This window comes from Protopterus annectens, chromosome 2.part2 (assembly GCF_019279795.1).
Source record: "Protopterus annectens isolate FY-2018-M chromosome 2.part2, PAN1.0, whole genome shotgun sequence".
NCBI classification, from domain to species: domain Eukaryota; kingdom Metazoa; phylum Chordata; order Ceratodontiformes; family Protopteridae; genus Protopterus; species Protopterus annectens.
In genome coordinates this window covers 1,097,855,203-1,097,868,148 of record NC_056730.1, presented here as the reverse complement: position 1 = coordinate 1,097,868,148, position 12,946 = coordinate 1,097,855,203, and the positions used below count along the sequence as shown (strand labels likewise).

At 37.9% G+C, this 12,946-nt stretch overlaps 1 protein-coding gene across 1 annotated transcript in view; it reads right to left on the bottom strand.

Moving 5' to 3' along the window:
- The window catches only part of PNPLA7 (patatin like phospholipase domain containing 7), a gene marked incomplete in the record, with an annotated part of 4,152,928 nt that overhangs the window by 1,506,353 nt on the left and 2,633,629 nt on the right, over positions 1 to 12,946 (bottom strand). Inside the window, 1 exon segment of the mRNA XM_044064320.1 lies at positions 6,927 to 6,990. Coding sequence (XP_043920255.1) covers positions 6,927 to 6,990 — 64 coding nt within the window.

The following is a 12,946-nucleotide window of genomic DNA, read 5'->3' as shown; positions in this document are numbered from 1 at the left end:
CATAGTAAGGAATACTTTAGAAGACTTAAATTAATCCTGAAAGTAGCATTGACATCTAGGAACAAAATTCAAGCTATAAATCAATTTGCTCTTCCTGTCCAAAACTTACAGTTATGGAGTGATTGGTAACAAAACGTGTTGGATAGATTAGACAGAAAAACAAGAAGAATGTTTTATGCTCACCAAATGATATATAAAAATCAGTGCATACCAACATTATATATTCCCCGTTTCGAAGGATGGATGGGCCTCCAACTGATTACATGTATAGATTTGCAATTGTGGGACTGCACTGCTGACTTCACAAGACCCAAATGTAGTGAAAGTTTTGAAACTTCAGGAGAATAAATCTAAGACGACTTCTCTGCATAATCTGGGAGAAGCATATCGGAATCAAGCAGGACTGCAAATCAAACCAGAAGTAGATAAAAATCAGGCAGCAACTTAATGTACCAAAAAACAAAAGAAAGAATACAAGGTGAAGGACCAAAAGAGAAGGCAATAAATGTGGAAAATGCATAAATATAGAAAACTTCTGGAAGAACCTCATGTTGAACAGGATCGAATGCATGAATAGTTAAGGAGAGGCGAAGTCAAACCAAGACATGAAAGGTTAATATAGGCAGCCCAAGACAGTTGGGTATGTACACGTTTTACAAAGTCCATTGAATATGTGGGAGAAACGGACAAATGTAAGTTTTGTAAAACAAAATTGAAAACAGTTGCACACCTCGTTGCTGGTTGTGACATACTAATGGCAGAAGGGCTGTATACTGAAAGGCATAATAATGGGGCAAGACTACTGCAGTGGAGATTGTGCAAACATTATGGCACTGAAGTTGCTGAAATACACTGGAAGCATGTGCCACAAAGCATCATAGAAAATAATGATGTCTACATCACATGGGATCACTCATTACTAACAGTTCAAAAGATAGATGCTAGAAAACCAAATATTGTAATCCATGAAAAGAGGACAAAAGTAGCATTGAAATCGCCACACCTAGTGACTAGTGTCTTGTGTACAGAGTACAAAGTCATAAAATATCAGGATTTGCAAGCAGAAACAAGAACAATGTGGAAGAAATATACCCAGACAGTTCCAATAGTAGTAGGAGCAATGGGTCTTATAAAAAAGAATCTACAATAATATTTAGATATGTTACCAATACATGTAACCTCGTACAAATTGCAGGAGTCATTATTGGGCACACTGCAGGTGCTGCGAAGAGCACTTCTGGCTAACATCAAATATTGAAACAAGACCAATTTCATGAACTTTAATTTTACTTTGATTTAGAAATTTTGTCCATTCCCATCATGGTATTAAAAACCCAAAAGACTTGGGGAAATTAAAAAAACAAGAACTAGAGTCTGTCACAGGCAAGATGCTGTAACACTGGTTCAGACACTTATAGCAAATGCTTCAAATTTCATCTGAATTCCCTTCCTCGTGATTCCACAATGTATGATCTCGGCTCTTGACACAAACTTTTCAAAAATCTGATGCGATCAAGATGGATGTCTACATCCTCACTATCTCCCCTTTTTGCAAAGAATGGAGAGGTTTTCTGGATTTATCACAGTAAGACTTCTGGGGCAAATGCTTCTTCAACAGTTGGGCTTTCACTGCTTCGTTTTTTGCACATGGAACCAGTAAATGACTGCTGATCGGTAATGCGGTTCTGGTTTGTCTTGATACAAATCTCTGTGAAGGTGAACCAAGATGATTACCACAGGGAATGTTTCCGAGATCTAACAAGTTTAGAAAAACATTGGCATTGTCACATCTGGATTTCTCTAACAGCTGTTTTGCACTTTGAGCTGCATGTTCAGCCAAGCCGTTTGACTGAGGGTATTCAGGATTACTCGCAATATGAAGTCCCACACTTCTGCAAATTTCTTGAACTGCTAAATTGTAAACTGTGCGCCATTGTCAGAAATAACTTTGTGCAGACTACCATAGACAGAAAAATGTCTCAAACTTAGTAATGACAGTACTGGAAGTTAGGTTGGGAGGCAGGTCAATCTTGAACAAATCTGAATAAGAGTCTACTAACACCAGGTAATGTTGACCATTCCATTCGAAGATATCTGTGGCTACTGTTGACCAAGGTAGTTCAGGAATCGGGCTTAAATGAAGTGGTTCTTTTTGTTGATGCGGCTTTGTACTATTACATACTGAACAAGATGAAAGCACTTTCTCAATATCTCTTGACATAGAAAGCCAAAACACTATTTCTCTCACTATTTCTCTCACCCTTCTTTTGGTAGAATAACTTCCTGGGTAGCCACGATGCAAAATCTGAATGTACTCTTGCTGTAAGGATTTTGGAACAATCACTTTAGGATCGTTCATGATGATACCATTGTCTGACAAAATCTCATCTCTGTATGGAAAATACTGCTGCACTTCTATTAGTAAACAAGATTGCTTTGAAAGTCATCCTCAACTGATAAAGAGGTTTAGCTTCTGGAGAATTGGATCTGAAGCTGTGTGAGTTCTGAGCTCATCAAGACATATGGAAGAAAAATTTCTCATTTCCATGACCTCAAAATCAAGTTGTTAATTCTTATGCTTATTCTGTGGTTTTTCTGAGCAATCCAGATAAGATATTGGCAAGATTAAGAAGTTTCCCTTTCATGTAAACAAGATTGAAATTGTACTTCTGCAATTTGAGCATCATGTGTTGCAATCTGGCAGGAGCTGTACGCATAGGCTTTCTCAAAATAGTGACTAAAGATTGGTGATCAGTTTCGATCTGGACAGGTCGACCGTAAATATAATCATGCAACTTTGAACATGCAAATACTATTGCCAAAAGCTCTTTTTCAATCTGGGCATACTACATCTTGGTTGGGGTAAGTGTTCTCAATGCATAGGCTACTGGTCTTCCCTCTTGAAGAATGGATCAAGACCAAACTTAGAAGCATCACAGGAAAGAGTAACTGGTTTATGAACATCATAGTAGCTGAGAGAACTCATTACATCCGAGTGACGCCTCCAGGTGCATCTGCAGTTACCCCCTACTGCTCCTCTAGGCGTCAAATATTGCTTGTTCATATTTGCATTAATAATTCCAAACCCATGCCCTGTACAAGGTATCAGAATATTTTATCTTGAAGCATACATGATGGCAAACACAATTGTATTGATATTTGACCTATGTCAATGAGTACTTGTTAGAACTGTAAGGTGATAACTTTATTTTTTAAAGGCTCAAGCCATGCCCACTAGGAGTTAAAGGTGCACAATCAAAAGAGCTGTACTGGAGGGAATGAGACTAGCAATTTTCTGTTTCAGGACATCAAATACTCTTTGGTGCTGTTCTGACCATAACCAAATTACATCTTTGCATGTTAGCTCTCTTAGCAGTGCTGAAAGTTGGCTTAAATCTGAAATAGGCTTGCCTAGACAGTTGGCCATGCCAAGAAAATGTTGAAGGGTTTGAATATCATCTGGAGCTTCATTTCAAGAATTGCTGTTTGCTTGGAAGGATCTGGTTGTAAGCCTAAACTGGTAAACAAGTGACCAACATAAGTAACTTCTCATAGCCTGAATTTGCACTTCTGAGGATTCAGCTTAAGATTAACTTCACATGCTCTTTCTTGAGGTTTCTGTCATGTTTGACGTCACCACTGCCTCCTACTAGAATATCATCTACTATAACAGCACATGGATATCCCCCAAAAATTTGCTCCATCGCACACTGAAAGACTTCACTGGGAAATCTTATTCCAAATGGCATCCTCAGAAATCTGTATCTTCCAAATTGTGTACCAGATGTGGTTAACAATGAAGATTTCCGGTCAAGCAAGATTTGCCAAAATGAACTCTTTGCATCTAAGACCGAAAAAAACAGTGGCATTTAGCATGAGGGCAGCAACCACTTCGACTGTGTGCATTGGATGATGAGGCCTTTCTAATGCTTTGTTCAAATCTCTTGGCTCAATACATATTCTGATATCATCTGAGCTTTTCTTATGAGCTACTACCATGGAAGATAAACATTCAATAGGTTCTTCTACTGGACAAATTATTCCTAGCTACATCATTTTGTCTAACTCAGCTTGGACTCTGTTCTGCATAGCTACTGGAACTTTCTGTGCTGGCGTGATAACTGGGCTGAACTCTGGGTCTAACTTCATAGAGTACACAACTGGCAGTTTACCTAGTTTGGCTGCAAAAATATCAGCATACTCAGAAAAAATAGTTTGGGCAAAATTTGAGCTGTTGTCATTCAGGTTTACATGGCAGACTTCTTTATCAAATGAAAGCAGTCCAAATCTAAAACTGTCTCTGAGGCCTAATAATGACTGCTCCTGTCTTTTGACTAAGTAAAATTGCAAGTCATACCTATTCCCAGCAGAGTAACATGAGAGCACTACTGAGCCTTCGGTTTGAATCTCTTCACCACCATAAGAAACAAACTTCACACACTTTGTCAAATTAAGTTGTTCTGCAGCTTTTACTCTAGCAAACATTTCTGCTGACATAACATTGCACTTTGAGAGCCAGTACCTACTTTGAGCTCTACAGGACCCCCATTAATTCACACAGTACAAAGGATTTGGTTTGTTGCCCACCAACCCTACTGCATTGACTGCTTCATCAAGCACAGACACGTCATCAACATAAAAAGTAGGGTTGTAGCATTCTAATTGATCAACTTGCCTCTTGAAATGCCCTCTTTTAATAAAATAATGTGCCTTATTTGATTCAAGAAATCTTTTGAAATTATTCCATTTATTGCAAGAATGACACTGCTGACCAAAAGCTAAGCACTTTCCTTGTTTGGATTCATGATTACCACAATTACAACAGCTGACAATGAGGTTTGCTATGCATTTTGCTGAGTCACCCCTGTGCTTTGCTGCATTCACCTTAGGCCTTACTGAAGTAGCTCTGGGTTTTACTGCAGTTGGGGCTGTGGCAACTCCACCCTTTGGCCTGTATCTTTTAACCTTGTGCTGCATACTATCTACATAAGCTTTATCACTGTCCCTTCCACAGCCATTCTCATTTGTAAGCATTCTTGAGTGCTTTTCTGTAAGCTCGTATATCTGACAAATCTCAATGGCCTTATTTAACATCAAATCACTGTCGCAAATCAAAATCTTTCTCACTGTGTCATTATTAGTACCACACAAACACGCCTGTTTTTTTATCAACTCATCTCTCAAATCACCAAATCTGCAAGTTTTAGCCTTATTTCTCAAGTCAATTATATATGTCGCAAAAAGTTTCACCAGGCTTTTGATCTCTTATGTAAAATAAGTGTCTTTCCATTTTAATATTCATTTGGGGTTACACATTTCTCTAAATTTACATTTTAAGTACTCAGGGTCTTACCACATTTCAGCTGGTGCCACAATATGGTGGTCTTCCCCCTCACCTGCAAACCCAGCAGGTGCATATACAAATGAATGCTCTCTTTCAATGGCCTCTGAACCAGCTAAATTAAACAGAATAAATGCTTTTGTGCATGTGTCTTTGTTAGAAAAAGCAGTCTTTATGAAAATATCAGATTCCTGCTCAAACACTCTCCAATTCTCTGCAATACTGTTATCAAACACAAGCGCTGCGGATCTGCGAAATCCTTCTGCCATGCCCACAGATTATAGTAAAACACAATGCAATCTTGGCCCTTGCAATTATGTGCGAACATGCACACACACCAGGTACTTGTAATAATATGCAAATGCACAATAAACTCTTCGAAAGACTGTACTCTGCAAAATACTCTTTGAAGTAACTGTACTTTGCAAAGCAAGTGCACTTTAATACTGCACATACTAGCAAGCACTTTGCTCACTTCGGATAATTCGAATACGCAAAAAAAAATGGTAGTTTTCCCTTTTTTATACATTTTATGTGATTTGGCTATTATTTAAAAATAATTCGTAATTATTTTGAATATTTTAATCAATATGTCGCAGTTTCAGACATTTCTTTAATAAGAAATTTGTTTTGAGTGTTCTGAGTGCTTCGTTTTATATTTGTAAAGAAAGAAATAATTTAAGTTAGTTTTAGTAACTGGAATATGTTTCTGATATGTTTGTACATCGTTTGAGGAGTTGGGATGATCCACTCATATATTCTCCACTTCTATCTGGTTGCCTCATGGCTGTGACTCTGGATCCCATTCTGACACCATATCGCTCTTCTTATGTACATTAAGAAGACGATGAGGCTTGGGTGTTTAAATAGTTTATTGCATACAACAACATCAGCATGGTTAGCAGGAACACTGAACTTAAATGAACTAACAACATACAAGTGAGAACTGAGCACAGGACAAAGCTCTCAGTTTACTGATCATTCTATGTCCACATCTTCACCTACAGGTCAAACACTTTGGGTAGTTACTCAAAAGATGAGACTGCAGATACAAGTGACAACACTGAGAGTCTTTCTGTAAGTATTTGTGCTCGTTCTTTGTGACAGATTGAGGCAATCAGCAATGTTGGAGGATCTTGTTGTGCAGCCATTTTTCCTTCAAGTTGACAGAAAATCAGTTAAGGTGGTCTGAGCACCTCAGAAGGATACTTCCTGGAAGGCCCATCAGAAATGGCACACTAGAAAGAAACCACAGGACAGGTGAGTGGAATTACATCACTCAGTTTGATAGGGAGCATTTCAGGATCACACAGGGTGAGCCACAGATTGTTGCAGGGGCAAGTGTAGTCAGATCTATCTGGCCTGGTTACTACCATGACTTTTACCAAGACAAGTGATTCAGAAAGTGAATGAATGATGTAGGCCAAATAAATAAAATTACCAATAACCACAGTTTATAAGCTTTAGCAAGCAGAAAACCATAAAAGTCCAGAGAGGGTTAGAAGAAAAAGACAAAAGCTGTTATGGACCAGACAAAGCAACATTTAAAAAAACAAACAAAAAGTAGGCACAGATCACATCATACCTGTCCAAAGCTGCTGCACCAAGGCGCTCTTTAACAGTATCACTAGTCAGCAGTAAAGTTGGACCTAAAAAGAAATGCAGTGAAATTTGATTATTTATATCAGACAATGTGTTATCTGAAGTTCTCTAGCTCAGATACATATCTTAAGTAGAGAAACCACAAAAGAAAAAAAAAATGACTCAGAACCATGGAAATCTTTGAGGAACATATCATGTGCGGAGAAAGCAATCAATTTTGTGTTCATTCACCTCATGAACTGGCAATTCTGGTGACCTTATCTAAGCAGACCATCTTACAAAAGGAAAACCCATGGTGTGTCCCTTCAACTTTTCTGAGGTTACTGGTATGAGCATATTATAAAATCATCTTCGTGGGTACAATATTCGCTTAATCATAACAGGAAACAGTGTATATCCTTGTATGTTTATGGAGTCAACAAATAGATTGATCAAAAATGAAGACAGCAAAGACATTGGACCTGGTACCACGTTTTTGTCTACGACTTGTACACAGACATCAAAGTTATGAATGAAAGAAAGCCAAAATCAAAACAAACAGATCACATAAATACTGCCCTGATAAAACAGAAATATAATGTGCAAACAGTAGTAAAGATGCAGTCATACCAGCATAAATACTTGTTCCTGACAAAACTGTGTCAGGAAAGAAAAGCATTAAAAATTGTGCGACAGCACAATAATTATGGAAGATGATTATTCACTGTATACTAGGCAGAAGAGAAGAAAGTTTATCCCAGCAACCTAGGAATGTTGAGAGGCACAGGTAGATTCAAGCTATTATATGCAGCTTTCTTCACAATATTTTTCCCTGGAGAATAAAATACATTTTTGATGCAGAACAAGCTAAGGAGGAAATTAAGTTTATCCAACAAAGCAGAAGGGAGCTCTGCTCTGCATTCTTCTGAGAATAAAGTCCGTAGAGAAACCTTTAAAAAGTGAAAACTTTTGAATTTTTCCAAAGAAAATCCTTGAAAGACAGAAAAAAAGCACAGGAGCTGACTTGAAGAATCAGGAGTACCTTAAAGAGAACCAATGTCTGCTGTTAGCAGAAGGAGATGATTAGACAGAAGACCAGCAATAATAAAGTTAGTGAATAAATGGAAGACAATAAAGCATTAAGCCCCCGATATACAGGAAGACAAATGTGAAATAAGGCTTTACAAGGAAAAAGTGGCTGAGAAAGACTGGAATTGTGTTAACTTTTTTAAATTTGTGGGTGAAATGAAAGCATATACCTCACTTTGTCATTAATGTTTAGATGGACACTAAAGGGAATTAAGAAGCAACTAAGTAAAACAGCTTTAAAACACCTTTATTTAGTTATCACTTGTAAGTAAAACAGTGTTTGTTCTTTTTAATATTTGTATACAAAAAGTCAAGATGTAAATTGCATGTTACATTGTAAAGCAGTTTTGTATGGGGTCCAGTTGCAAATTTTAAATATTAGGAAGGAGAGTGCTCATCAGTAACTGCTGCATAAGTTAAAGTTATTAAAGAAAGCAAAGGATACAGACTTTACAATGTAATGGCCAAACAGAAGAAAATTAAAGTTAATATAATGTTGTGATTTTGGGCTGCTTGAGTGGGGGGGGGGTGTAAAAGTGTATTGATCATTTTACATGCAGAAGATAATTTCCCTTTATTATATTATTATATAAAGAAGTGCATCTCCAGTTTAATATCATCTGTCTAAGCTACATACTTTTTTTTAAGCAATTAAGCTTGAAAAATAAGACAAAATTATGAAAAACACTGGAAATTCTATGTCGCCTGCATCTGCATGTGTTAGCTTGCTTTTTCTCCTGTCACCAAGTGCTCTTGGTGGGAGACAAGAAGTCTAGAGGTGCAAACTATTGGCAAGCAGAAGTCTGTGCATTGTGTCCTTGTAAAATTCACAAAGATTCATTCACGCATCTGCAAAACTGCTAGCTTTTTTTTTCATTCATTATTAACGACTTTCAGCAAGGGATAAGGAGCCTGCAGGTATTCTGAACACTCTATACTTAGAGAAATGCAATATGTAAAGGTACACTGGCAAGCAGTTCAGTGAAAAATAAAGTCTGAAATGGTAAGAAGTGCATAGTAAGTGGTAGCCTCCTGAGCAGCATTAATACAATAATATATTTAATGGAAAAGTGCAGAATTTAAATTTTTTTAACTCATTAAGCCCAACTACCGTCTCATGGCGCCTCTGTGGTTACATCCGACCATGCTGTGAGACCATAGCAAGTTCATGTTCTTAAACCCACGTGCCTTCTCCCAGCGCAATTAACTTTGCAGTGAGTAATTCCACTATTGAAAATTAAGTTGAAAAAGTACCTGAACTTTGTCCGTTACCTTCTCAACTTAGTTTTCAGTGTAGAGTAACGTAATGTTCACATTTGATTTTTTAGAGAAAATCGGCTTCTCATCCCATTTGTCAGGTGTACAGTACATATGTTTAAACTGACATTTAAACCATTCCTTTTTGTATAGTCTTAGGGTGTCCGCCAACAGTATAGTTAACGGTCTGTTTGAACTTTCCTTGTAGTGCTCATTGGGTAAATTTAGTCCTTGGAGTGCAGAAATGTATCTTGCATATTTGTGTGCCTGTTTTTTTACTTGTTAGCATGGCAGATAGCTGGGAAACTTGTTAGCATTGTAATTTAGGGCACTTTAAACTTCGTTATATTATTGCCAAGTTCTGACGCAAGACTTTTGGGTTACATTAGAACTGCCACAACTCTTACTTGGAACATGTGGAGTTTCCGACTTGCACAGTCCATTCCCAGTAATTTTTTAGAGGGGTTACACCCTGTTTGTAACTGTGTACACTTCAAAGTTTGGTCCTAACTTGGCTGGGATTTGTGTAGGTCCTTTTTGAGATACTGTCACACTGCTTTTATTAGAGGAGGTATGCATTTTGTCTGTCTTGGAATCAAAGGCAGAAGGCCCACCCTTCATCTTAACTCCCCCACACTGTTCCATGGCAAAAACCCTGGAATGTAAGAATCTCGCCACTGAGCATGGTACTGCCAAAGTTTGATGGGTTATCTGCCGTAAAAACAATATCGTGGGCAGGGTTGGAAAGAGGAGAAGATGAGTTCCCTGAACGGTATTACGCAGGAGTGGGCTGCACTGTACTTAGTTATCAGCTCCTTTTGCAGCTCAGTATAGATTCTGGGAGTTTCTTCTTGTTGAGGTGTAAATGGAATACTTGATATTTTCCAAGAAAACCCGGTTTAATCTTAAGTGTCAGGAAGTCTCCGTAAATTTTTGAATGGGATCACTTGTAAATATTTCTGCAAGTAACATTTGAAAGGGTCATGCTCAAGGAATGATAATATGCTGCGATATAATGGAGTAGGAAGTGGTGCAATAGACGTGGGAGTTAAGTAAGGTATTTTTTCATCTGTTTAAAATTTTACTATGTAATCTGTTTTTCTGCCATGCTTTTGAAAATTTTCAAAACAGCAGAAGATATGTATCCATTCATCCACAGCACTTGTTTTTTGCACATGGGTCAGGCTATCACTCCCAACAGTGAACTAAAATCTAGGGCAAAGCTTTTCACCTCTGGGTGATTAGTCTTGCCGCTGTAGTTCAACACCGCACACTGGTGCCTATTGTAGGTCTTTGAAATGTGGGAGAAAGCTGTCGAGAACTGTGGGGGGGGTCATACAAATCCTCAAGAAAACACGTCAGCTGAGAATCGAACCAGGAAATCTTTTAGGAGTGAGGTATAGCCAGTGTTTACAGCATGCAGCTACAAACAATCCTCAAGAAAACACGTCAGCGGAGAATCAAACCGGAGAACATTTTACATGAGTGAGATGTAGCCAGTGTTTATAGCATGGAGCTACAAACATTCCCAATAGTAGCTTTAAGTGGCTGCAGCAGTGCTAAGATATTCAGATAATGGCTAAACTGCTAAAATAATGTCACAGTATAACACCAATATATCATATGAGTGAGAGTGAGTAATGCAGGATTACCAACAAATTAATGGATCTGGGCACTCACTAGTAATAATTTGCTGTGTGCAATCTTTTCTCTTTTCCCTGCAGTTGTATAACTGTGGAATTAGTACATAAGGGTGGGCTGCTTTGCCCCATGTGTCCAAGAACTCTTGGCCCTCTGCAAACTTTTTTGAAGATATCTCCACTGCATATTTTCTATTGTGATTTGACAGAACGATTTTTCAATCAGATGTTTTCTACCACTTACTTTAAGAGTCTCACCAGGGTTATGCAAGGAATCCATATCTACTTTACTCTCTGTAGCTGCAGTCAGTATGTAAGACATTACAATCTTCTGTGGTAATTACAGAGTCCATTATGCTCTGCTTATGAGGCAGAGTTAGTCCATAGACCACAGATGCCTTGCTAATACCACTCTGAATACAACTGTCTATACTGTATGCTGCTGTTAAGATTTGTTTCCTTATGGTATACTTCAGAGTTTTGCTGAACGTTAGCTGAAATTCAGAGATGGCAGGGCCTGAATTCAGCGATGGTAAAGGGAGTCATAGTTACAGTGATACACCCAAGTTTCCAGTTGTCAAACTTTTAAAATAAAATCTTTGAGCATTGATATATAGGCAAGCTTGAAGGATGTATGCACTTTTTCAGCATGGGTCAGACAAGCTGCACATGATCAAGTTTAATTTTTGACCATGGTAGTATTTGGGCTAGAATAATCTACACATGTAAGGAGCCTGCACTGGAGAACAGTGAGAGTAACTTATTTTTATTTATTTTTTTACCTGTGCTGAGCAGATGGCATACTTTTTTGGGGGGTATTTAAGTGAAAGATTTTTTTTAGGGGATTGGGTGGTGAAATGTTGTGGCTGAAATAGTGTATCTTTATGCTGGACTTCTAGATGGAGGTGGAGATGCTGGTAGTGGATTGGTTTCAAGGATAAAATGATGGTAGCTACATTTCAGCATCTTGAAATACCGGTTTCCAACACTGTCATGCAATACCAGGCAGATGGATCTTTCAGGGGATCTGTGTGTCTGGCGAATAAGTTACATATGATATGAACATGTCTGGGTGAGAGAAAAGGCTTAGTGAGATACGTTGTTACTGATTTTACACTAGTTGCAGCATTGATCAACGAGATATTTTGGACAATATTTCTACCTTTGTCACTTATGTGTCTTATTCTAATCAGAGGGATGGTTAAGTGAGATAAAGTTATCACTACTTTTGCAGGATTTCTTTCATGGATCAAGCAGATAGTTCAGATATTTCTGACTTCATTTGTGTGTCTGATACTAATCAGTGGATGGCTCAGTGAGATAAATTTTATTACTTGTATAAAAATTCTGGCAAGGACCAACCACATATTTTGGACAATATTTCTGGCTGACAGTCATGTGCAGAATATAGGTGACCAGAAAGGCTCAGTAATATGCAAGTGTTATACAGCTTTTACTAAATTACTTAGGTCTTTTCCTGAGAGATGGTAATGACTCAGTCTTACACTACACCTGCAATGAATGTCTGCTCCACATGTTATGTGCAGCAATTATCACCTTTGTTTGAGCATGCAGAAACTTGCAGTAATTAAATGTAATTCATTATCACTTTATTAATTTACAATATGTGCAGTTACAGTGAATCATCACTTGTCAAGTAAAACCATCAGCAGCTGCCTCTGTTATTCACATTACTAAAACTTATCACACTGCAAGAACAGGTATGGGAGACTTCAGATTCCCTTCAAATGCCACTGATATTTTTCATATTTTGTTGCATTAGTCTGCTACGGAACTTGTCAATATACTGAATAAAACCTCAGCCTGCTAGACAGGGGTCCAGGGAAGTAAATACTGTGGGAAGGAATATCCGGGGAATTGTTTGGCTAGGCTTGTATAGGCCCTAGGGCCGACAGCCTAGTACCAACCTATGAAACTATTTTAAGATAGCAAAAGAACTATCTGTATGCTGTACACATGTACAGAAATCAGTTTTTTTAGGACTTTGGTTATGAGAATTATGTTTTTTTTCATATTT